The sequence below is a fragment of the Tenrec ecaudatus genome, chromosome 13 (genome assembly GCF_050624435.1).
Source record: "Tenrec ecaudatus isolate mTenEca1 chromosome 13, mTenEca1.hap1, whole genome shotgun sequence".
NCBI classification, from domain to species: Eukaryota; Metazoa; Chordata; class Mammalia; order Afrosoricida; family Tenrecidae; genus Tenrec; species Tenrec ecaudatus.
The window spans coordinates 138813253-138839940 of record NC_134542.1 but is presented as its reverse complement, the minus strand read 5'-3'; the positions used below and the strand labels follow the sequence as shown (position 1 = coordinate 138839940).

At 44.9% G+C, this 26688-nt stretch overlaps 1 protein-coding gene across 2 annotated transcripts in view; it reads right to left on the bottom strand.

Moving 5' to 3' along the window:
- MGAT5 (alpha-1,6-mannosylglycoprotein 6-beta-N-acetylglucosaminyltransferase) overlaps positions 1-26688 on the bottom strand; it is a 441795-nt gene that overhangs the window by 135251 nt on the left and 279856 nt on the right. For both annotated transcript variants that reach the window (XM_075530286.1, XM_075530287.1), the window contains exons 7-9: positions 16699-16770; positions 9217-9378; positions 1728-1897 (exon numbers count right to left, since the gene is read on the bottom strand). In XM_075530286.1, the coding sequence (XP_075386401.1) occupies positions 1728-1897; positions 9217-9378; positions 16699-16770 (404 nt within the window). The remainder of the gene's footprint in view (positions 1-1727; positions 1898-9216; positions 9379-16698; positions 16771-26688) is intronic.

The following is a 26688-nucleotide window of genomic DNA, read 5'->3' as shown; positions in this document are numbered from 1 at the left end:
CCTGATTTAAACCCCTACAGGTCCTGCCTGTCCCCATCAGGGAGAACTTGTATTCTTCCTGGTGCTTCCTCAACTCTGTCCGGTACTCCAAATGCTCACCACACCCTCATTCTTTCACGTCTGTAGTCCCTCACTGATTTGATCAATAAACATGTATTTGCCAGGCATTATTTTTAGGTGCCGAATACAGTGAATCATGTCCACCTGGCTTGGGCACCCAGCCCTCAATCTGCATTAATCAAATTGGACCACAATTATCAGAAATCAGCAGCTCTTTGCTCATCAGGCCATCTCTGCATACACCCTAGCAAGATTCAACCCACAGAAAACAGGAAAAGAATGGTTGCTGAATGTTCAACACGAATCCCGTTTATAATTTCTATACCTATGTGCTTTAAACAAGCAGGAGGGAGGCAACAATAAACAGCACGACAAAAGGTCAACAGTGGTGACTGAGGGTTCAGGGGACAGGTTTATCCACACCTGAAACTGGCCAATGTAGTTAAAAGCACAGTCCTTGATGTCAGACAGACACAGCATCTAAGGCGTGGCTTCCATGGACTACCCACGTGGTCCTGAGCTATTAATTCACCTTTGGCATTAAGTCTGTTTCCTCATCTTTAATATTCAGGTAATGACAACAACTATTCCTGGGTTTAAAGACTGAGCAGATAGAATATATAAAATGTTTACTATCTGGTGCACATTGAGTGCTCAACAAGTATCAGGTGCATATAGTCATCATCAAATGACGGCTGTCACAACTATAGAGCCTACTATTTATTATTAAAGCCTTAATTACAAACGAGAGCTCATTTTCATCTTACTGATACTTTGCCTTCACCTCAACACTATCACCAACCAGGTGTAGACCTTGGCCCTAACACAAGTGTGCTTCCAGGGCATCAACGTCTGGGACGATACAGCAGGAGCCGGGGCATGCAGGTATTGTTTGAGCATCCCTCCCAGATGCTCGTTCAGAGTAATGTTGCTGAAAACATTTCCCATTTTTCAAAAGTCCATAGGAAAATGGAATTTGAACATAATGGAATTCCCAACAAACTTCTTACAGCCCCCCCCCACCCCCGAATTGTGCCGTGAAACCCTTGGCCATTGGGTGAGCAGTCTGTATGGGCAATGGTTCAGACAGGGTGAAGGACCCTAGGGCCCGTCTGCCTGTCTCCATGTGAAAGGGATTCAGAGAAGGCTAGAGTCTGACGTGCGTGTCAGTGAAGTAGTAAACATAGGGAGCGTGTACAGACTCATGGTTGATAGTTGTCTAATTGGAAAGGGACTGAATGAGGGCTTTCAGGAAATTCATTCCATCCAAATTAAATTATAAACAGGAACCTGCCTGTTTTAAGATTTATAAAGCTTGACGCTGCGTGGGGAGTGGTATGAATTTCATCGAGAGACGGAATTATGAAAGTCAATAACGTTTTATGCTGCAGATGTTGGAAGCACCTGCAATAGCAAAGAATAAGCTCCTTAGTTTGAATGTTTTTGGCATTCATTGATGAAGCCTCTGGGGCCTGCAGCTACAATGAAAACATATGATCCTTTTCACAGTGCATGCATTTAGCGCCTGAAATCATCTTATCTCCTGTTTAGTGAATTATCACTTCACCCCCTCTCCCCCCAAGAAATTGCACACTAATAGAGGATTTTAAGCGTTTACGGTTTCTTTTGTGTGTTCTGATTTTAAAATGGAAAAGTAATCTCCTTACTCCTTCAGCTCAGCCAGCGAAGCTGAAATCCTAATGTCATGGCCCAGTAAGTACAGAGATGTAATTAAATCGCTCCATTGAACTAGTTCACCGAGAGGCCCGCCGCTGAAAGCCGTCTCCGCGATCTTGAATCCAGATTCCTTGGTCAGGAGTCCCAGGTGAACGAGGATCTGGAAAACAACAAAAGAGGCACATGCTGATTCCCACTGAGCCAAGGACACGTTCCGCTGCCACACGCCAGAAAGCCATCAGCCAGTTCTAAATCGTGCTGCTGTTTTCCTGAAAGCTCACTGTGGGGTATGCCGTCCTTCTGGCAGGGAAAGCATTACTGCTGCCCTCTGGCAGGGCAGGGCTAGGCACGTGAGCTGTGAGGAGATAAAGCTGCTTTCGGGAGTGGGGCGTACCTGGAACATCAGAATGAAGGGCAGCACTGGGGAGAATCTGATTGAGTCTGGCAGCAATTCTGGACGCTTTCCCCCCTTGGCGGGAATATTTTAACTTTCAACATGGACATTTTCAAATACATTCACCAGTAGACATAATAATCCAGGACATTCTGATAGAGGAGGGTAAGTAAACACACATTGCTCCCGGAGTGCCAGTATCTACAGGCATGGGTTTATTCCAAAGCAACTTATTGAATGTCAATGGATGGATGCACCCAAGTCCTTTCTTTTATATAACGGTCTTAATCTCATGAAACCACACCCAGACTCACTGTCATTGGGTCAACACTGGCTCCAAGCGACCCCCGGTGGGTTTCTGAGACTGCAACTCTTTAGGGGAGTAGAAAGCCCAGTCTCTCTCAAACGGAGCTGCTGGTTGTTTCGAATTACTGACCCCGAAGACTGCAGCTCAACTCATAACCACGAGTCTCATTAGAATTATATACACACACAATACATATAGAATTATACATGTACTATAGAGAGACTTTATATATATAATTTTAAAGGTCCATTCAATGCAATAGGTCCTGGGGGATCTGCTGGGCCAGTTCATTGTTGACCTTCAAGGCTCAGAAGGTTATGGTGCTTGACTTTGGGCCCAAACAGGTGACTTTGATAGTTTCTCGAAGGCTATAGGAGGATCACAAGAACTTGTTATGAAGGGGTTTTTTGGTTTGTTTTTTGTTTGTTAATTGGAAACTGCATTGGTGAGACAGAGTCCAGGAAGGTGACGCCAAGGGATTTTTTTCCCCATCAAGATAATGCACCTGTTCATTCTTCAATACAGCAAGGGCTGTCCTACAAGAATCTCACGGGGAAAGTTTACCTCACTCACCTATAGTCAGACTTTCTGTTCCCCAAATGCCAAGAATATTTCAAAAGAACACTGTGGGAGCTCCTTGCGGCTGCCATGAGTGCTTTTTGGATCTAGTGTAAACCGAACGGCTCAGAATTCTTTGAGTAAGTATTAGAGAAGTGGAAACACTACCTTCAGAAGCATACATTAAGAGCACACGTCCCCAAACTTAGGTTGCTTACTACCTACCACCTTTTCAGAAAGAAAATTTATTCAGCGTCCCTAGGCAAAATAAAGACTTTTGCACTATAATTAACCCATAATCTTGAATGGAGGGAGATGCTTCTGGGACGCCCCCCATTCCCTCCCTGACCGGAACAGCTCCAGTGTCCCTCCTCCCACTTGAGGAAACACTGCTACGGATGGAGATGTAATGAGCAACAACAGCTTCACATTTGGGTTTACTAAAGGTTTCTATCATTTCACAGCAATATTTTTGGACTCCCCCTTATAGTCATCACAGAACTTCAACAATTACTAGGTTGTGATCAATCTTATCTAGTTTACAAAAAACCCTTGAGCCACCAAGTAGCCTCCAGCCTGTGGCGACCTGCTTTGTGTGAGGACACAGCCACAGTGTTCTGTGGCTCATTTCTGGAAAATCTGACCAGGTATTTTCCGCAAGGCTAGACTTGAACTTCCAACCTTTGAGTCAGCAGCCAAGTGTGTTAATCATTTGAACCTCCAAGGGATTTAATGCACCCCTATTTTCTCAACTTCTCTAGATTATTTTAAAGCAGACCAAGATGGTATATCTTTTCATCTACCAATTTATCAGCAGTATCGTTAAAAGAAACAAACTTGCACTTTGTTTTAAAAACAAGCATGGCATCACTAGCATTCTCCCAACCCCAGAGACAAAGCGCTCTGCCCTTGAGGTGATTCCAGCACACAGAGACTCCACGTGGGGTTTCTGAGGCTGTAAATATTTACAGGAGCAGATCGCCGGAGCTTTCTCCCATGCGACAACTGGCAGTCTTGGACCCACTGACCTAGTGGTTAGCAATCCAAATGCAAAGTCTTGAAAGAATGCCACGCTAACATTCATTCTTTACTCGTGAGCGGGAATTCTTCTGCACAGAAAAACCATCCCTCATCAGCTATTTGGTTACTCTGGGGTACAGTTTACAGACACATGTTTGCTTCTTTCTCTTTCCTTACCAGATTCCAAAGTAGAAATGTGTTCTTTGGCATACTTCAATAGGGACCGATGGGACTGAACATTTATCCCTATAAAATAATGGATATAAGCACATTTAATGTGCTTCAATACATTGAAGTATTATCCCCACTGCCTGTCCAATGGTCCGATCAAAGCTAACCAAATTGACTCCCAAGTTCTTCTGATACAATTCTCCTACAAGAAACATTCTTTTCTTGTCTTGGTTTTTAGGTCTGTTGCTGGGGTTACCTGGGGTCCTGATTCAGATAATTACATTAGATAAATCACATCCTCTAGTTTCTAAGATATGGTGTCCCACTATATTTTCAGCCATTAAGTTATACTAATTTAATCAGTTATCATCCCAGTTTTAAATATGAGAAGAATTCAGACCCACAGGAGAAGACGAGAGGTTAAGAAATATTTGAAAAAGATTTGGGCATTAAGGCACTTTTGAGGGAAACTGCGTATGGTCCACAGTGGGTAGCTGGTTACGCGTGGAGCTACTAATCGTAAGGTCAGTGGTTTGAACCCACCAGTCACTCTGCAGCCTTAAAAGATTTAAAAGCTTGGAAACCCAAAGGGGACAGTTCTCTATCCTTCAGGGCCACTGTGATGAAAGGGCAGTGGGTTTGTTTTTGGCATGGGAGGCTGTGCAACCTATATAGAAATTCCAGTTGGATCCTGCAAACCCAGAGCTCAGCTGGAGAAGAGTGGAAACTAGAGAAGATGAGGGCTATGTAGTGTGTCCAAACTGTCAGACTTCAAAGCACGTCTCAGAACATCTCGAAGATCAAAGTTTTTATCTTTCACAAGACGCAGTAAACGTTTCGGAACACATTTTACTATACAGACGTCAATGGACAATTCATGCTACATGTTTCAAAGATGAGGTTGGCTCCAAGATTCGCTATTAGATGATTTCTAACTTTTCCTTTAAGAGATTCTGCGCACAGGTGGAGATGCTCTGCCATCTTATAACAAGACCGGAACATTTTAATAAAGGCGTTTGACCGCTGGCAGACACACTGTGGGGTTGAGAATATTTGAATCTCTATTTATTATATCAAATTCACTACCAGCCCGTGGATTACAACTCATAGCAATCCTGTCGGACACCATGGGACTTCTACTGGGTATTTCTGGAGCTGTAAATCTGATGACGGCAGAAAGTCTCGCCTTTTCCTGGCACAGTGCCGGTGCCCTTAAATAGCTGACCCTGTGGTTAGCAAACACCTAACTCACGACACCACCAGGGCTCCTTATTATGGTACAGCAACTCTTATTTCTGGCCCCCTCTCAAGATAACACTTTTGAACTGCCTGCTTTCAGTTCCTAATAAAGGGGATGAGAAAATGCTAAGGTCAGATAATTTTGCACTGTTCAAATATATCTTTGGATCAAAGGATGCCATTGTGAAGTAAAACTTGACCTAGAAATTTAGTATCACACAAACTACTCGCAATAAAACCAGCATGCATTTCTTTGCTGCATTAAAACACGCCGATTTCGCATGGGCTAGGAGAGTGAAGAGTGGTGTGGGCACATGTTCTACATTCCAAACACTAGAGCTTTATTGACAGGGGAAAACTGGGGCCATGTTTTTGAATCAGCAGGACAAATGTACCTAGATACAGGTCTAACATGTGAGGCACCAACACGTGTGTTGGCCAATGCAGTCTTTGATAGCTTCTTGGTTTTCTGGTAAGACAAGGCATTCCAAACTCATCATGGACGACTTCTGCCTCACACCTGAAAGAGTCATTTTCCAAAGATTCCCTGATATCCTTTAGTAACACAGATATTTAGAGAGAAAAATTTGGTACGCAGGGTGCACTAGAGGTGATAAGCTCGAGGTTGGTGGCAATCTCTAAGCTTTGTCAGTGGGCAAAACTGAGACATTTCTTTTTCCTCAAAGAAGAAAGAAACCATGAATCCCTGTTCCAATTCAGAATTACCGCATTTTTAGGTGGTAACATTATTCATCTTACATCTGCTATCTTCTTTCTCCCACACTGAGTCCATTTCTCAAGGACAATAACACAATTACTCAGTGGCTTTATCTCAACACCCACAGCAATTTTAGAATGAGAACCACACCAACCTGACTTACCATGTAATTAGTGGGAAAGAAAAGCTTTGTTTTGTTTTTCCCTGTGCCCTTATTTTTTGTTTGGTGATACCCCATTAGAAATATTCAGACAAATTACTGTGTGGTAGGCAATAAGCAGAGTCCTTCTGTGCATTTCCAAAAAACTAGATGAGGAGCCAATTTGCTTGTTTTATTTTCCTTGTGATTTTTAGCCCTCCCATTTTTAGGGGTTTGTTACTTTTTTTGGGGGGGGGATTTTGTTTTATGTTAATCCCCCCAAATGACTGCCATTGAGTTGATCCTGACTCACAATGACCCTACAAGACAGAGTAGAACTACCCTTTTGAATTCCTGAAAATGGAAATCTTGACACAAGTAGACACCCTCATTTTTCTCCTAAGGAGCTATAGGTGGATTCGAACTACTGCCCTAATGGTTACAGGCTTAATTTGGAGCCCACTATGCCACCAGGGCTCTCTACCTTTGTTTTATACTTAAGCAAAATATCAGCATCCGAAGTCAAATCTGCAAAGTAAGATACCAGTACATTCTGAGAAATCCCGCTTTTATCCCTCGTACCTCCATCGTATTCCCTTCTTCCCCTAGAGATGAGCACTGCTCATCTGTTTTATGGCTTAACTGTTGAGTTAGTTCATTGTGCCAACCTGGCCGATAAACACCTGCAGGGTTAATTGAAGGATGGAGGGATAAATGGCTCCGTGAGCCTCACCTTTCTAGTTCTCGGGTCTCTTGCTCTGTGATGGTCGAACCAGGGTGCAGCTGCCTTAGCAGTTCCCTGCTTCAGCTGCCAAGGCTCACTTCGTGCAAGACATCCCCAAGGAGAAGCCACATGGACCTACCCCGATGCAGCCCCGGGTGCTGAAGCAACCATGTGGAGACCCCTGCTAGTGCTGAAATGCTTACACATTCACTGACTCGGCTTTCCTCCTGCAGTCGGCATCATTGTGGCTGCTTTGTGAGATGGAGGAGGACTTTGTGGACGGTTGTTAATGGGTTAATGTTGGACTTGTGAGTTTGGGCAGCACTGGATTGGGATGTTTTCTTTATGCACACTTAACCTATATATATATAAAACTCTCTCTTATACATGAATTTCTGTGGATTTGTTTCTCTAAAGTACTCAGACTAATACAACTAATTATTTTTCACGTAAGAAGTACAACTGCATATGATACTCATGTATATTAATATTTACTTTTCTCCATCTATCTTTCCTCACACCCTAGAGACCACTTGTAAGATTACATAGAGATACTCTTTATTTCTTTTTACAGACCATCTGGGGTAACTGACCACGTGATCTCCCATAGTGCCATCTGGTACCAGAACATTTGGCTCTCTTGCCTCATAAACTCCAAGAGGGGCAAAAATGTCCCATCAGATTGTGACTTTGAGTCTTGTGATTCTAGCTGAAGCTATTTTGTTTTTTAGGCTATCAAATAAGTCAAATTAGAAAATTCAAACTATTTGTGTGTGTGTGTGTGTGTGTGTGTGTACTGCTAACCTACATAATAAAAATATGTTTACTTTTATTCCTAAGATGTTCCCTGCCTCCCCTGCCATGCCCCTAGGCAAGTATCAATCCAGTTACTAGCTCTATTGATCTACCATGGATTTCATGTAGGAAACCATACAAAATAGACACAGAAAGCAAACAACAAAATCCCGATAATGACCCGGCAAAACATTAAAAAAAAAAAACTCACTCTAAAAGAAAGTAGAACACTTTAGAAAATGAAACACACCTAATGGGTCAACAGGGAGATAAAACAATATGGCATTACATTTTAACCCAACTGCATCTGCCATAATTCACTTTACACTGTTCTCTCATACCAAGCCTAGTCGCATTCTTGGACTATGGTCAGAGGGAGTCACTGGAAGCTTCAGCTATGTGGAACCTACAAATGGTTTTGAGCTTCTGCTGTCAAGCACACTGGATGTTCATAACTGAAGTTCTGATACCATTCCCCTCTTCGAGCTTGGATTTTATTATTTGCAATCCTTAGATCAATCACACAGGCTGGTGTGCTTCTTCCAATGTGAACTTAGTTGATACTTCACTTACATGACTGCTTATCTAAGGCAAGCCTTTAAGATCTCAGACGCTAATCTTCCTGATAGTCAGGCACCACCTGGCTTCTTTGCCACCTTCTGCTATGGTGCCCATAGCTCCCGTGATCTCTTCATGAGTGGGGCATTGAACAAGGAAACAAGGCCATTGCATAAGGGCAAACTATTCTTAAACTGGGGCTAGAATTACATGCAATCCCTCAAATCCATTCACATTTCTCTGGTCAAATGAATTGCTAAGCTCTTCTTAGCTGTGCAACAACGCCATTCTACTGCATTCAGCCCTGAAATGAGAACATTTACTGGAAAGCCCTGGCCACCAACTTTGTAAGGAATAGGGCATACCTTCTTTAAGCCCAGGGTATTCTAGAGACTTTTCACACAACTTCCTGAACAAATGAGTCAGGATGTGATGGACTGCATCTCTCTTAGAAGGACCTAACCAGGGGGGTCAACCAAACAGAGCTGCGATAGAGCTCACACCCAAATTGACAACAGCCGAAAGTGCAAAACTGCCATGGCCGATATAACCACACGAGGAGGAATAGGTTATTTTAAAAAGCCGGGTTCCGGGAAAGAAACAGGGAAATTTTCCAGCCTCTACTGAGAGAGGGAGGCAGTCAGGCAGTTCTGATGGCCACCGCAAAAGCACATAGGCTGCTGGGCGTCGCTGAGAAGTGGGTGTGCTGGTCCCTGCTGAGCCTCACATGAAAGGCACACTCAGCTCACCCTGAGGGAAACCCACTGCAGACATGGCGTTTCTCTTAGTCTCGTCTCCAAGCTAAGTCAAATTTTAAAGGGAACCTGGCATCGATCTGAACTAATGTGAAACTCACTTTCTTCCTCTTCCTCTTTTCGAGATTCTGGTTTTCCGCCAGTGACTTGATAGCCTGGATCCATGCATCAGCCATTCGCCGGATCCGCAGTCTCATCCACCGGAATTCTTCATGCCTTTTCATAATACTGTAGAGACTATAGAAATCCGTCCGAATTTCTGCCTAGAAACAGAAATTCAGCAACAAGAATAGAAGATGAAAAGTCAGAGAGCATAATGGTTTTCATGACGTGACATTCAAAACTTGAAAGACATAGTCAATTAAGTACAGGACTTCAAACGTTGAGTCTTGTCTGCGGCAGTGTTAATTTAAGGCTTCAGGTTGGCACATGAAGCTACTAAACTGCTACTGTACAGTAAGACACACTCTTAAAAAATTAGAAATCGACTAGGGAAGCTCAGACACTGCAGAGCTCTGAGCCATGGATGTTTCCTTTGCACAATGAGTATGTTTGAAACACCTTGAAAATTTTGGTGCCCAATTTCATTGTGTCACATGGCAGCAGACTCTGGGGAAGACTGAAGTAATTTCTTAGCTATGCAACTCTGTGGAGGTTCATAAAAAGCTTTTTCTCTTTCAGAGTAAGGAGGGAAATGCATGACACCTTGTAGTTTTACCTCAGTCCAAACCAACCAACCAACCCACAAAAAGTTCTTACTTTTGAAGGAACTTGACAATTACAAGGCAGGCATGCCATTTTCCTAATATCGCAACTCACTGCCACTGAGCCAGTTTCTTCTCCCCGAGACCCCGAAAGATGCCTTTGTGGGTTTCCCAGAGTGTACTTCTTAGGGGAGTAGAAAGCCTCATCTTTCCTAAGATGGGCTGAGGATAATTAAATATTCCAAGAAGATTACTTGTCCAATATAGCCAGATATAAGCAATGACTGAAATACCAGAAAAAGAAAAGAGGTAATACACCAGTATTTCTTTCAGAGGCAGTTAAAATGTGAATCCATCTTTTAAAATTCGACCTGACTGTGCCCTTCCTAACTCAATGATTTCCTAGGAAGTACTCCTATGAAGTAAGGAGTGAATCAGGAAATGATGGTCCTGGGGCAAGTCCTCCTGGCTGCCTATCTCCTTTTTAATTCTCATTCTATTGGGGGCTCTTACAACAATCCATACATCAACTGTACCATGCACATTTGTACATAAGTTGCCATCAGCATTTCCAAAACATTTTCTTTCTACCTTAGCCCTTGGTATCAGCTCCTCTTTTGTCCCGTCCTCCCACCTTTATGAACCTTTGATCATTTATAAATTTTTTATAAAATTATTTTTATTTTCATATCTTACACCGTCCACTGTCTCCCTTCACCCATGTTTCTGTTGTTCGTTCCCCTGGGGAGGGAGGGTTATGTGTCGATCGTTGTGGTCTTTCTCCCTTTCTCCCCCCATCTTCCCCCTACCCTACGGCATCGCTACTCCCATTGCTGTTCCCCAGGGGATTATCTGGCCTGGATTCCACATGTCAAAAGGACTGAGCTATACCCCTGCACATCCTTGCTATTCAGTCCTCTAAAGAGGTCCCCTGCAGCACATTTGCCTAATGCGACACATCTTTTGACCTCTTGACTGCCTCCGAGAGCAGTGGCTGCAACTCCAAGAATGACAAAATCCATTTATCATGTTACCTACTGGTCCAGTTGCGAGGATTTTGGCCTTTCTCACACTGAGCTGTGACCTCTCCCGTGGGCTATAATCCTTGATCTTCATCAGCCAATGCTTCAAGTCCTCCTCACTTTCAGCAGGAAAGGTTGTGTCATCCGCCCATTGCTAGTTATCAATAAGTCTTCCTTCAATCCTCATGTCACATTCTTCATCATATACCCCAGTGTCTCTGATCATCTGCTCAGCAAACAAATTGAATATGGAGGATTCAACCCCGTTGCACACCTTTCCTGATTTTAAGCCATACAGTATTCCCTTGTTCTGTTTGCACAACTGCCTCTTCATCCATGTACAAGTTGTTCACGAGCACAACCAAGTGTTCTGAAATTCTCATGCTTTTCAACATTATCCGTAGTTTGTCGTGATCCACACAGTCGAATGCCTTGGCTTAGTCAATACAACACAAGCACACATCTTTCTGGTGTTCTTTGCTTTGAGCCAAGATCCATCTGGCATCAAAAAGGGGTAAATATTTAGATTCTTTTTAATCCATTTTGAATTTATGGTCACATGTGGTGTGAGGCCTGAGTGTTGTTTTACATTTCTGTATGTAGAAATCCAATTTCCCCAGCACCATTGATGGAAGGGCCTCCTTTCCCCCATGAATGACATCCTGAATTTGGCACTTATAATTGACACCCTTGTCAAATATCAGTAGGCCATATGGTGCATTTATGGACTCTTCATTATATTCCACTATCAATGTGTTTATTGTTAAGACAGTTTTTTAATCAGTATTTGGCTTTATATTTAGTTGTTTTAAGGTTGTGTGCATCTATTTTTATGACGGTTATTTTTAAAAGTCAATTGACCCTTTTATAAACAAATAATGTCCATCTTTATGTCTAATAGATTTTTAAAAATTCTACTTCCTCTGATATAAATATTTATGCCCCAGCTCTATTTTAGTTATTGATTGCCCAGCCTCTCAGTTTCCATCTAGTTGTGTCCATAGTTAAAATGTCTCTTGTAAACAACGTATAGCTGAATTATGGATTTCTCTCTCATTTGCCAAACTCTGCCTTTTGATTGGAGCAGTGTTAGCCCGAGAAGGTGATATCATCTCCTAGGCATCCCTGGAACAATTTCAGGAGGCTGCAAGAGTAGCGACTTGTACTTTATCTTTGATTATGGATTATCATGCAAAAAGTTCTTAATTGTCAGGGATGCTGAGTAATTTCCCCCCCCTGTAAATGAGGTGTAGGCTAAATAAGTTTGAGAACTGATGGACTGCAGCTGTCAATCCATTTACATTCACTGTGATTACTGATGAGTGACTTACTTTTGCTTTGTGGTTATTTTTCCGTTGTGTGTCTGTAGTCTTCCCTGGACCTGTCCTTTGTTATAGCTTCTCTTGTGTTTTATTGATGACTGCAGGGAGACATTTTGGTTCCCTCCTCTTTTCTTTAATGTATGTTCTAAAGGATGCTTTTAGTGGTTGGGTTCGTCTGGGTAGACCAGAGAAACAAATTCATGAACACTCATATGTGCTTAAGAAAGACCTTTATACACAAGAGCAGTTGAATCTTGAGAAAACATCTCAGCCAAGTCCAGATCAAGTCCGTAAGTCTGATATTAGCCCATATGTCCAATACCAATCTATCAAGTCTTCTTCAGACTCACAAAATACATGCAATGATGCCAATGCATGAAGATCACAGGCCAGTGGGTGGGAAGTCTTGTGGAACCAGTGGCATTGTATGCATCGCAGCGCTGGCTAGCAGGGGTCCCCAGATGGCTTCTCCTGCTCCAGAGTCTGGCTCCATCAGCCTTTCTCCACGTGGGTGTCTCCTCCACAGAGATGTCTCACAGGGAATGTGCAGAGAGAGAGAGAGTGTGTTTCTCCTGCCTCAAAGGAGGAAACACAGGAGTTCCCAGAATCCTCAGGAGAAGGCTTCATTGGTTAAATCCTGATTGACAGGCTAGATCCCACCCCTACACTCTTAATCCTCAAACTGACACCATATGTAACTACCACAGTGGTTATTGCAATTCATAGTTTGTATTGATAACATTCTAGGATAAGGTGTACCAACTTAATTTCAGTAACATAGGACACGTCTTTATTTATATGACTCCTCCCCCTTTATCGTTATGAGGAATTCCATTTTTATATTTTATGTGCCTTGAAACATAACTTTATCTTTAATTTAAAAGTGTGTACTATTACGATATGAAGAACACAATTAGAATCTCCCACCGTGGATACGTAATTACCAGCCCTTAGACTTCTCCTTGCATTTTGTCTCCTGAGAGTTATTTCTTAGCCTTGAAGACTTCCGACTATCTTTTCTCTACAAGCTCTGGGACTCCCATTAGTAGTGTGCACAAGGCTCATCTAGAGGATAGATACGGATGCTCTCCGTTTCCATTTATGTGAGAATGCTTCAATTACACCTTCAGCTTGAGGGCAGTCTCACTGGATATGACATTTGTGTTAGTCTGGGTACTTCAGAGAAACAAATCCACAGAAACTCATGTATAAGAGAGAGTTTTATATAAAGGTTAAGTGTGCTTCAAGAGAACATCTCAACCCAGTGCTGTCCAAGCCCACAAGTCCAATATTAACCCATTAATCCATATGTCCAACACCAATCCACAAAGTCCTCCTCCAGCTCACAAAGCAGATGCAATGATGCCGACTGCAGGAGGAAAGCCGAATCAGTGAATGTGTACGCATCTCAGCGCTGGTAGGGGTCTCCACACGGCTGCTCCAGCACCCGGGGCTGCATCGGGGTAGGTCCATGTAGCTTCTCCTTGGGAATGTCTTGCAGGAAGTCAGCCTTGCACGCTAAAGCAGGGAACTGCTAAGGCAGCTGTACCCTGGTCCGACCATCACAAAGCAAGAGACCCGAGAACTTGAAAGGCGGGGCTCACCGTGCCATTTATCCCTCCGCCTTTCAATTAACCCCCATGTGTTTATTGGCCAGGTTCACACAATAAACTAACTCAACCTTCTTGGTTGAAAGGCTGTTTTTGCTCTGTTTTCAGTACACCAGGCCATCACTTGCTCATATCCAATGTTTCTGAGGAGCACCGGCCATTCGGTCTTATTGGCGAGACTTTGTGTGTGACTCTTTGCTTCAACCTCACTAGTCTCAAGCATTATCTTTTATCTTAAACCTGTTGACAACCTAATATGACATGTTTAAGAGCATGTTACTTTGGGCCTCTTAGCTTCTTGGATAGGCAGACTCACGATCTTCATTAGACTGGGGACATTTTCTATCATTATTTCTTCAAATAGTCTTTCTGTTCCTTTCTCTCTCCTGTAATTCCCATGATATTCATATCTCTTGTTCTCAAATAATTCCATTAAACTGTGCTCAGTCTTCTTGAGACTCCATTTTTGGTGCTCGCGGGCATCGGTAATTAAATACCTTGTCTTCTAAGTGCCAGGTTATTTCTTCTGCCTAATTTAAACTGTTGTCCTTCTATTGTGTTTCTCATTTCAGCAACTGTCCTTTTTGGATTCCCATTTTGCCATTGCATTGTTCTCCTTAGCATTCTGTTTTCTGATGGTTAGCTAACACTTGCTAACGTTGTTGCATGGCAGTTTTCGCTCTTTTCATTATTTGGCCATTCTTAGATGCATCCACACACATTGCTGTGTTCATTGGGAAGGGTTATTGTTTCTCTGTGCTTTGTGGTCCTATTTTATCATTATTTGTTGACATTAGAATAGTCCAGGGTGTTAACTTTTATTGGTGTGCGGGACACACTTTCTCAATTCTCCCCAATACTTGCCAGTTTACTCAGCCTTTGCTTGCCTTTCCTCTCCATCTGTGTGGTAGCTTCCTCACCCTCTCGTCCTCACACGTTTTAAACAGGGGCCAAGTTCACTGTCCCTCAGACCGCTGGAGGGCTGGACTATAGTTTTATAAAAAACTATGAACAAATTCCTATGCACACTGCACGTATCTTATTTTGAAGTAAAACAACAAACGGGGCAAAAGCACCCAGCAGGCCAGATAAATGTCCCCAGCGGGCCGCCTGTGGCACGCGGGCCGTAGGTCGAGGGCCCCTGAATTACAAGGTCTAGATTTTGGCTTTGACTTTCAATGTCTCAAACCCGTCAGGATATACCAGGGACCATTTCATGCACCACCTGGCACTGCTGCTCAGGTGAGTTGTCATGTACTCATCTGCCTGCCTGCCAGGAGCATTGGTCCTCTCTCTGGGTATTACGCCCTTTCTGGGACCCCGTTTTCAGCCAGGGAAGCATGGGGCTTGGCGATGCCCTCCAGTTCCTTCCTAGTTCTGTGCCAGCTGCTTCTGCCGGCACTAGCTCTCAGGAAGCGCACAGGCAGACTTCCTGTTTTAGGAGGAAGGATCCCCTCTCTCCTGAAGAATCTCCAAGAGATGTCTTTTCTTTTCTTTCTGTGGTTCCAGAGACTCGGTGGCCCTGTGGGATTCGGTGGGGGGAGGGAGGCTAGTCTCTTCTGAGGTAGCCATCCTCCTGACTGTGTTGGAAGGACCTTCCTTAAGAGTTGATATCAGTCCAGGAGCTGACAGACACTGGATAGAGGAGGGGTCGTTATCTTAAAACTAGAGCCCCAGAAAGGTCTGCCTTGCGGCATTAGAGTCCGCTGGCTGTGGGTGTGACCTCGGCAGACAGCAGTTTCAGACGGCCATCCCCTGAAAGTGAGGCAAACACTCCAAACTGACCCCTGACAGTTTCAGAGACGTGAGCTGTGGGGTCCCGAGAGAGGCAGGTACACGTCTGGCTAGGGGAGCAGATCCCGTCCCAGAGGTCTTCTATAACAATGCACTGCCCGTTGCCAGCTGTCAGTGTCTAAGCAGCAGGGAGGCAGTCACTCTTGGAATAAGCCCCAAGGAGGTCTGTGTGTCTGTGATCAGTCTGGTCACTATGGGGGTGGTCTCCACCCAAGAGGCCCGCTTCCTAGTGCACAGTGGTCCTGGTGAGCAGGCCTCAGTGGTAACCAGAAGGGGGAGCAGGCAGCCCCAAACTGAGCACCCAGGAGGTTTGTTCTGCTGGGTTCTGAGGCGGTGGGAGCTTTGGGGGCACAGGGAGGGAGGTCGAGCATTGACCAGGAGAGCAGATCTACTGCTTAGGTCTCCTGTGGCCATTCCCAGAGGGCTAGTGGCCAAATGAGGAGAGTGCTGGCACACTTCAAAGAATGCCCGGGTCAGGTGTGGTCCCTAACTCACAGTGCCTCAAAGCAGAGTGGAGTTTCCTTATTGTATTTGTGGGGCGGGGCAGAACGATGGTCTGTTTATGTTGCAGTCTTCTCAGAATGCTCACTCATCACATTTCACTTTCCGTATCAACTGTTCTAGGCAGGGCCCCCTGCCCCTGCAGGCTGAGATCATTAACTCCTATGAGCTTCTAGGATATGATCTGATGGTCATGTTTTACAAAAACCACACCCATGAAGCCACTCAGTACTACCATGCCTGGTTCCAGGCTTATTCATAAGTTGCAAACGCTTTAGGATCCTTCATAGACTTTCTCAATAGATAAGTATTCGCTGATTGGTTGACTAGTTTGGTTACCCAAATTTCCTTCAGTCTGGAGGTAGAACCTCTATAATTTAACGCCGTTCCCATGACAGTGGAGGCGCCCTGGTGGCACAGTGGTTACGAGTTTGGCTGCGATCAGCAAGGTTAGTAGTTCTAACCCACAAGGACATTCTACCCTGCCCTACAAGGTCAATACGAGTCACATCAACCCGAAGGTGGTTTTTTTAACATCACAGCTTCAGTTTCCAGGAGATCCCACATATCCTACACTTGGCATCTGACATAAATGCACAAACCCAATATGACTTTTCCAAAGTCACTTACCATTGAGTTATGATCAGCTTCTTCGTACGGATTTTTTGCTCTCCAAGGTAAATGAGGACACCAGTTTTCAACCTGGGGGGTGGGGGGGCAGGACAGAAATCAGAGACAAAAAGTACCCTTAGTCTCTGTTTTAAAATAAAAATAAGCACAAAGCACTAAGATGACCTGCGTTACATAAGCAATATACTACTGTTGGCTATTATCAGTCAAACTCCTACACTGACCTCTCAATCCAGATGAAATAGCCAGCAACGGTCATACATAGGAACAAAAACAAACACTTCACATTTGTCTTTCAAAGTGTGTTGTAGCCACTGATTCCTTACTCATTTCTCCCCACACTCCTACACCAGACCAAAAGACCTGACCTCTGCTGCGGGGGAAGGAGGTGCTGTAGGTGCCTCTGCCGGTGTTCGGCGAAAGAGAGGCATGGCCATGACGCGCTACGGTCTTTGTGAAAAGAGAGAGGGCATTGGAGTTAGATCCTTGGATCGCGTAGCTCAGAATTAGGCATGCAACCCATAGACTAAGGTGAATGGGAGAAGCTTTCCTCTATTCCTGGTGGGTCACTTCACCTGATTACATGGAATAAAGTGCTCAAACCTGTAGGAAAAGGAATCAAAGAAACAAACCCAGTGATCTTGGGAGAAGCAGTCTGGAAGATGGATTGATCTGTCAAAGCTCAGGGTTTAAACAGCCAGAGGAGAGGGGCAGCAAAGAGGACAGTGCCTTTCGTAGGACTTACTTCAACAAGGTTACGAACAAGGCCTTACCAAATAAGGCCAACGAATTTCCAGCAAAGGAAACTCGCACGATAAAATGCACTGCGTGACACTGAATCCTGGCCTCTTTATCAAAGCTGGCTTTGCACTGTCCAGGGAGCATACCGCCTATCCGCTGGGTTATAATGGGATCCCTGGAGAGCAGCGGTGCTTCGGGGGTAGAACTCCTGCCTTCGAGACAGACCACCCACTAGAAACCCAGCTTCAGCTCCTGGCCAACACGCTTCAGACGCGGCCACCACCCCTCTGTCAGGCGAGGTGATGAAGTACCACGAAGCTGAACAAAACTCCGGGAAGCTTTCAAACTAAGACAAGCTAGGAAGAGTAATCTCCTAAAAATCATCCCATAAAAACCCCATGTCGCACTCTGTCCAATTCCATTGGGCACGGACTTACCGTGAGTCAAAATTGACTCCAGTCTCATGAACAGCACCCATCATGGCATTATTAGAGATAATCAGCAGTCAGAGACCCTTAATGGCCCAATGGTTAAGCTCTTGGCTGCTGACTGAAAGGTTCCTAGTTCAAATTCCACATTCGGTTTCCATCAGAGACGACAACCACAAAGACCCTGTAGGCTATTCCGCTGTCAAACGAAGTCACTATGAGTCAAACACAATTTGACCCCTCAAATGAATAATCACGGAGACTATCTTTTTCTATGCACTGGCCTGACGGATCTCTAAAACCTAACAGACGTAGGGGCCGCCCTTGTGTCGGCGGGGGTGATGGGGGTCATCGAGTCAGCAGTGGGGGGGCTGACACCACATCTCGGTGTTTGGCAGAGGAGAATTACGACAAGGTGGTTTGCCCTCTGGGGGACTTTTCAAAGAAACATGTCCGTTTCACTAATCTAAAAATTACTTTTAATGTAAGGTGATTTTACCTAGAATCGCAAATAACTGTCCTGAGTTGCATAATGCATCAATCCCTGCACATGATCTTATGTCAGAAAGGCACTGTGAGGTAAGAAGGCTCGAGGGAGGGTGGAATCCCGTGACACTAAAAGCAGTGCTCCCTTTCCTTCTGGTGGAACAAAACGGGCCACTTGCTGTTGAGTGGATTTTAAGCCATGGTAACCCGGCGTGGATCAGAATACAAATGGGCTCCAACAATGGCTGGCTTTTTGGAAGGGGATCACCTGGTCATTTTGTGAAATGCCACTGGGGGGTGGGGGTGGGGGGTGAACTCTGAACCTCCAACCTTTCAGTTAGCAGCTGAGTGCTTCAGCTTCAGTCCCATCCAAAGGCTCTGGGGTAAAAACTGGAATTCTATCGTATCTGTGAATGATCCAGAGACCCCCAAGGAGGGCAACCGCAACAGCTTCCTCTTCTAAGAACGCCCTAACTGGCCTGGGATGCCCACTGTCTAATGGCTGGCCTCAGAGCAATAGGACCACACAAGAGAAAAGGGGGGCCAGCGAATAAGCAGCCTGCCTGTGCGTGGAGTCCTGCTTGGTCCCCACGGCAGCACACACATCTGTGCCTCATATTCTTAGGCCAGACTGAATTATCTAGCTCAAATTAAACTTTTGAAAATAGACTTAATACAATACTGCTGTAAAGCCTTTTTATAACATGAAGGCTTCAACTGGATTGCAGACATGCCTGTGAGAACCTCCTTGTCGCCCCGCAAAACAAAGGAAGGAAGAAGGAGCGTGAGCAAGCGGGGTACAGGGGTGCAATCAGTCTCACACCAAAGAAATACAGTTACCCAGAAATGTGCAAAATTTCAAAATGTCCCTGTGAGGGGCACGGCGGGGAGAGATGAAACACAGGCTACGAATCAAGAAAGTCAAGCTCCAAGAGAGGCAGTAGTGAGACCAGCTGTTGACAAAGGAGAATAGAGCCACACGTGGTGTTAGATCCAAAACCCTCTCTGTGAGACACCCTGTGATTTGAATGCGGCGTGTCACTGTAATAAAGCCAGACAGTCCCTGGAATCTGAACAAGGTCCATGCCACAGTCTGTCTTTAGATCAACTGTGTACATAATTTTACAGTTAGATAGAGTTCTTATCTAACATTAGTTTGTCAAATCTTTATATATATATATATTAATCGTTTTATTAAGGGCTCATACAACTCTTATCACAATCCACACATACATCAATTGTGTAAAGCACATTTGTACATTCACTGCCCTCATCATTCTCAAAACATTTGCTCTCCATTTAAGCCCCTGGCATCAGCTCCTCATTTATTCCCCTCCCTCCCTGCTCCCCCGTCCCTCATGAAACCTTGATAATTTATAAATTATTACTTTGTCATATCTTTCCCTGTCCAACGTCTCCCTTCACCCACTTTTCTGTTGTCCGCCCCCCAGGGAGGAGGTCACATGTAGATCCTTGTAATCGGTTCCCCCTTTAAAACCCACCCTCCCTCTATTCTCCCAGTATCGCCACTCTCACCACTGGTCCTGAAGGGATCATCTGCCCTGGATTCCCTGTGTTTCCAGTTCCTATCTGCACCAGTGTACATCCTCTGGTCTAGCCAGACTTGCAAGGTAGAACTGGAATCATGACAGTGGGGGTGGGAGGAGCATTTAGGAACTAGAGGGAAGTTGTATTTTTTCATCGTTGCTACATCGCACTCTGATTGGCTTGCCTCCTCCCTGAGACCCTTCTGTAAGGGGATGTCCAGTGGCTCACAAATGGGCCCTGGGTCTCCATTCTGTACTCCCCCCCTCATTCACCATGATAAGATCTTTTGTTCTGACGATGCCTGATCCCTTCAACACCTAGGGATCGCACAGGCTGGTGTGCTTCTTCCATGTGGGCTTTGTTGCTTTTGAGCAAGATGGCTTCTTGTTTACCTTCAAGCCTTTAAGACCCCAGATGCTATATCTTTTGAAAGCCAGGCACCATCAGCTTTCTTCACATTTGCTTATGCACCCGTTTGTCTTCAGCAATCATATCATGGAGGTGAGCACACAATGATATGGTTTTTTGTTCTTTGATGTGGGCACCATCAGCTTTCTTCAGTTTGTCAAATCTTAATTTATAGCATACAATGTACCTTCAAGGATAATAGTAAACATTGAGAGATGCTTCCAAATAAACTAAAACATCTTCGATACAGTAGTAATGCTTTCATATGTTCACATCACAAAGCAGTGTCTGCTTACTATTATGAATCACTCTATGTACCTCTAATTTTGAGTTCAATAGGCCTTTCAGGGGTTGAGACCATGGAGTTATACACGGTGCAACACTATACATTTCCACCCACTCTCCACCCCACTAAGAATCTTCTGAGGGTCACGCTCCTGAAAATCCAGTTCAAGGTGATTTTCTCAAATCATAACTTTCCTTCAGAATACTTGAGGTTTTAATTCCTCCATGAAATGGATTATTATTTATTTCAATTCTTCTCACTCTGAATCATGGATGATACTTCCCAAGGCTTCAAGGGCATGCCTGTAGTCATGGAAAACAGAGTTGATCTATTTTAGTTTCGGGCTAGAAATCCTACTGTTGCACATCCATTTGTAATGGTGAAAAAATCAGTGATGCACATTTTGACAACAGAATGGTGAGTGGGGGCAGTCAGGCTGTTGTTTTCATACACTGTGAAGGAATAACTGGTTAATAAAATAATTAAATCATACCTAAGCCAATTATCCCACAGGGAAGGGAAGGGAAGCATTTCTTTCTGAAGTCTCAGAGGAGTCCCAGACTGGACGACAGCCAGCACTGGCAATAATTTAAGTACTGAAACAAACAGCCCTCAAATGAACAACATTTCCCCAAATAACAACATCATTAATAACAATCAAGGAAAATCTTGCTCCAGACTAATAACTCCGCCTCCTTGTCCCACCCTTGGCTTTCTGTCGGCTCCATCCAGGGTCCTTGACAGTGTGAAGTCCACCTAGCCAGTATCGTGACAATGAAAGGGAACTCCGGAAGGAATTCACCGCCTCCCCCATGCCACTAAACCACGGCTCAGCCTGGTGCTGGGAAGCCCAGCGTTCAACTTCTGCCTGGGCCACTTCCTGTCGCCCACTACCTTAGCCACACTGATGCGCAGCTACAGACGGAATGGCACCCCGCTACTCAATACGTAGTGCACATCCTGACCCTGTACCTCTGAGTGTAATCCTATTTGGAAACAGGGTCTTCTGGATACAGGATGTGGCTGTCACAGAGGAGGGGTTTGACCCAGTGTCTTTGGAGAGATGAAAGCAGCAGACGGGGCACAGAGAAGCAGGGATGCACATGGGATGGGGTGGGGATGGGGAAAGGTTGATGTTACGTGGACATCCCCGAGGAAGTGAACAGGAACCAGACACGGCTGTTTCCCACGTAGAGAGAGCCTTTCCCCAGGGGCGAGACTTCTGGATTGAGACTGCTCGCCTCTGCAATTCTGAGAAAATAAGATTCTCTCTGTCTGAAACAGCCACCCGCTTGTGGCATTTCTGTTGCAGCAGCCAATTAATCAGAGCAGGGGTCCTCACACTTTTTCAACAGGGGGCCAGTTCACTGTCCCTCAGACCCGTTGGAGGGCCAGACTATAGTTGTTTTTTTTTAAAACCTATGAACAAATTTTTGTGCACACTGCACATTCGTATTTTGAAGTAAAAAAACAAATGGGGCAAAAACACCTGGCGGGCTGGATAAATGTCCTCGGTGGGCCACATGGGGCCCGTGGGCAGTAGTTTGAGGACACCTAATTACAGTCTAAAACAGGAGTCAGCAAACTTTTGAGACGGAAGAGCCAATCCTGTCCTCCCTCTCAGCAATTGAAAATTATTATTTGAAAGCCATCGATATATTGTTACTAACAAGTGAAATCACTACTACCTGGATAAGGCCCTTTAAACATTTTTAGTTTTACTTAAAAACCACAAGTACACCTGACTCTGAGTTTGATGATCCCTGGTCTAAACAGTGACCGCTGGGGCTCTCCTGGGCCAGGTACTCTGCTGGGGTGGTGGATGCTCACTGTCTGCTCAGCCCTGCTGGACTCCTGGCCCTATCTCCGTCCTTCAGCCCAGGAGGGGACTAACCAGAAACCTACCACCACTAGGGGGATTCCAGACTCCCAGCTACTCTGCAAGGGATTTCCAAGATGATAAATCTCTGTGGAAGCACACAGCATCCTCCTTCCCCCGTGGAACTGCTGGGCGGTTTAACTGCTGACTACACTGCAGTGGGCAGGCCAACACCAAACCACAGGGGCCAGTGGGGCTCCGTCTTTCTAACAGCAGCTTGCAATTCCCCACACAAGTCTAAGAAAGGAAAATGGCCGGCATTCAAGGCAACACATGCATGGCAGCAGCAAACGACAGAGCAGCAGAGCTGCTACTTCAATGACCTTTAATCTGAAGGCAAAACTCCTTGGACGTGAACTAATCTTTTTTAGTGCACAAGCCTCAGGCCCCTCCCCCCCCCAAAAAAATGAAGAGGCAGCAAAAGAGATAAACAGAGAAAGACCAGGCAGGCTGGAAACATGGAACACGAATGCCCACTTCTTCCTAGAGAGGACCTGTAATCATGTCTCTTGAAATAAAACTATTTGATATTTTTATACTCCTCCTCCTAATCATTTAAATTGTTTTGCTCTGAGTAGGTTTGCAGCTTAATCAGGAGCACTGTGAAGCAAGGAAATTCGGTGTCTCTACAGAGAGCTCATCCAGGTCAGACTTACACTCACGCCCAAAGGAGGGACAATATACTAGATGTATGGAAAAAGAAATTGCCGGTACACACATAAGCAACTCGAGTTGAAATTTAAATTCGGGGGGGGGGGGGAGACAAGGAAGTAACAAAATGATCGCAAACCACAGTAGGAGATTCAATGTATACGTGCATGTACTTAGGTATAAGATTATAGAACAAACTCTTTGTAGTATTGCTCTGATTAAAATAAATCCAGGCTATGTTATGGCCCCATCTCTTGTGATAATTGGTCTGAATGGATGCTGCACACTGCATCTCTTGCTGCATTTTCAAAAGAGGACTACAACTAAAACCAAAGGGAAGAAAATGCATGAGCCAAGTCTAAGATGAACTCTGCTGGTACCAGCAGGAGTTTCTTCATTTTTCTCTTTTTGTGAAGAAGCAGACTATGCATTGTGGTAGTTACATAATCTCGTCTTAACTTGAAGATATGGAAGCGTAGGGGTGGATTCTAGCCTGTCAGATCACAGCCGGAAGGTGCCTCCTTGTGGGAGGGACCTTCTCATAAGGGAGGTCCTGGGAACCTCCCCCCTCGCTCTCTGCCTTCACCTTCCTGCCTGCGAGCCACACTGACACCTGCCCGTGCCCTGTGATGCAGCCACCTCCACTGGATCCATGCAGCCCTGTACTGCCAGCCTGTGCTCTCCCTGCACTCTGCATGAGTGCACGTGGCTGCGTGAGTCTGAAGAGGGACTTATGGACGAGTCTCAGACTTACGGACTGGGATAGTTTCCTGATATATAAGTACTTCTTGATCATAAAGCTCTCTCTAACAAATACATGGGTGTCACTGGATTTTATTCTCTAGTCAACCCGGCCTAACACACACATATGCATATACACACACACACACACACACACACACACAATTTTAAAAATAATTTCATTAGGGACTCGTACAGCTTTTACCACAATCCATCCATCCATCGTGTCAAGCACATCTGTACATTTACTGCCTTCATCATTCTCAAAACATTTGCTTTCCACTTGAACCCTTGGTATCAGCTCCTCATTTTTCCCCTCTCTTCCTGTCCCCCTCCCTCATGAACCCTTGATAATTTATAACTTATTATTTTGTCATATCTTACACTGTCCAACACTCCATTCACCCACTTTTTCATTGTCCATCCCCCAGGGAGGGCGTTTTATGTAGATCCTTGTAATCGGTTCCCCCTTTCTATCTCACCTTCCCTCAACCCTCCCAGTATTGCCACTCACACCACTGATCCTGAAGGGATCATCCGCCCTAGATTCCCTGTGTTTCCAGTTCCTATCTGTACCAGTGTACATCCTCTGGTCTAGCCAGATTTGTAAGGTCAATTAGGATCATAATAGTGGGGGGGGGGAAGCATTTAGGAACTAGAGGAAAGTTGTATGTTTCATCACAGCACCCTGACTGGCTCGTCTCCTCCCTGCAACCCTTCTGTGCTTTGGGTCTCCACTCCGCACTCCCCCTCATTCACAATGAAATGAGTTTTTTGTTCTTTGATGCCTGATACCTGATCCCATCGACACCTCGTGATCACACAGGCTGGTGTGCTTCTTCCATGTGGGTGGGCTTTGTTGCTTCTCACCTAGATGGCCACTTATTTATCTTCAAGCCTTTAAGACCCCAAAAGCTTTATCTTTTGATAGTAAGGCACCATCAGTTTTCTTCACCCCTATGATTATGCACCTGCTTTGTCTTCAGCAATCATGTCAGGAAGGTGAGCATCATGGAATGCCAGGTTAATAGAACACAGTGTTCTTGCATTGAGGGAGTACTTGAGTGGAGGCCCAATGTCAATCTGCTACCTTAGTACTAAACCTATAAATACATGCACAGAGATTTCCCCATCCTCATATATAAATATATTTGCATATGTGCATGCCTGTATTTAGACCTCTATAAATGCCCTTTGCCTTCTAGCTCTTTCCTCTATTTCCTTTTACTCTCCTCTTGTCCCACTATCATGCTCAGCCTTCATTTGGGTTTCAGTAATTCCTCTCGGTTACATTGTCCTTGATTAAGAGATCAAGACGTCTCTTACAAGCTCTTCGCCACTGATTTTCAATCACTTGTTCTCTTGTCCCTTGTTTTTCCCCCACCGCCCCCTCTCCCATGTCCCCCAGAACCTTTGGTCCTGGTGTTTTCTCCTCCAGATTGTTTATCCAGCCTATCTTATCTAGATAGATCTGCAGAGATAATATGCACAAAAACAAGACAGAGCAAAACAAAGCAATAAAAGAAAACAAAACAAAAAGAAAAGAAAGGCCTGTAAATAGTTCAAGGTCTGTTTCTTGACCTTTAGGAGTGTTTTCTGGTCGAGTCTAATGGGATGCCATGCTGTGGCCCCAAAGTCTACTTTTGGTATTCCCTCAGGACTTCCTCGCTCTGCTCCCCTTGCTGTTCTGTTGCATGTCCAGTGCCTCAGTGTAGTGGAGTCAGATTGGACACCATTCCCACTCTGTGTCTCCTGTGTTGTCCCATGTAGGACTATTTGTAAGTCAGGGGTGTCGTGTCTCGTAGTGGGGCTGGCCCTATGGTCCTCTCTGTGCATTGGCTGTTCTGAGCAGGCTTGTTGGGTCAGGGTGTGCTCCACTCTCTCTGCCTCCCCCTTCCTTTGCTCCCATGTGCTCTGATCAGACATGTTCTTGTCCCTGAGCTGTAGCTTCAGTGCTATCCTCTGAAGTAAATTCTTCTTGGGGGAGGGGCGGCTGTCCATGTAGTTGGGATTGGGGCCAGCCTCTCAGTGCTCTCTACCGGTTCCCTGCTTCATGCCAGTAAAACACACACACACACACACACACACACACACACACACACACACACATTTTATCAAGGAACATTTTTTAACAGAATACTTTGTAGAGAAGTTAAGCAATATGAATGTAATTATCAGTTACGGCAGTATTCTCATCTACAAAATGAAGTTGAATGTGATAACCTCTTAGAATGTGCCAGGCCATGGGGAGCGGGGGGCACTTATATGTAGTACATCACTGACTTGACCAGAGGAACCTATGACCTGGGTACTAACACTGTTGTTTTTGTGGGCTGCTGTTTGATCAGCCCCAGCTCAGGAGGAAGCATGTACAGGGAACAATACTCTGCACCTACACCTGGTTATCAGGACTGTTATGAGCCACGGGGCTGGCCTTCCCTGGCTGTCTTCTGCAAGCAGACTGCTCCGTCCTTCTCTGTGTGGAAGCACCACTGACACCTGCTCAGTGTCGCAGCAACACAGCAGCCGCCAAGGACAGATTGGTGGTGGCTGTGCATCCGCTGCAGTTGCTGGTGGACTTCTTCAGCTTCCCATGGAGCACAGCGATGAGCAATATCTGCTTCTGATATATTTTCTGAAGTTGGCCCTGGACTTGTTCTGACTGATGATGCTGAGTTTCTTCATCATCTCCTACCACAGATTTAGGGGATTCTGTTCCTGTGTATTCTATCGGGCAAGGCCACGTACAGTCACTGTGCACCTTGTTGAAAAATGCATTTGCACTGAATCAATAAGTGGCCTTGAACCATTCGATCCTAGCA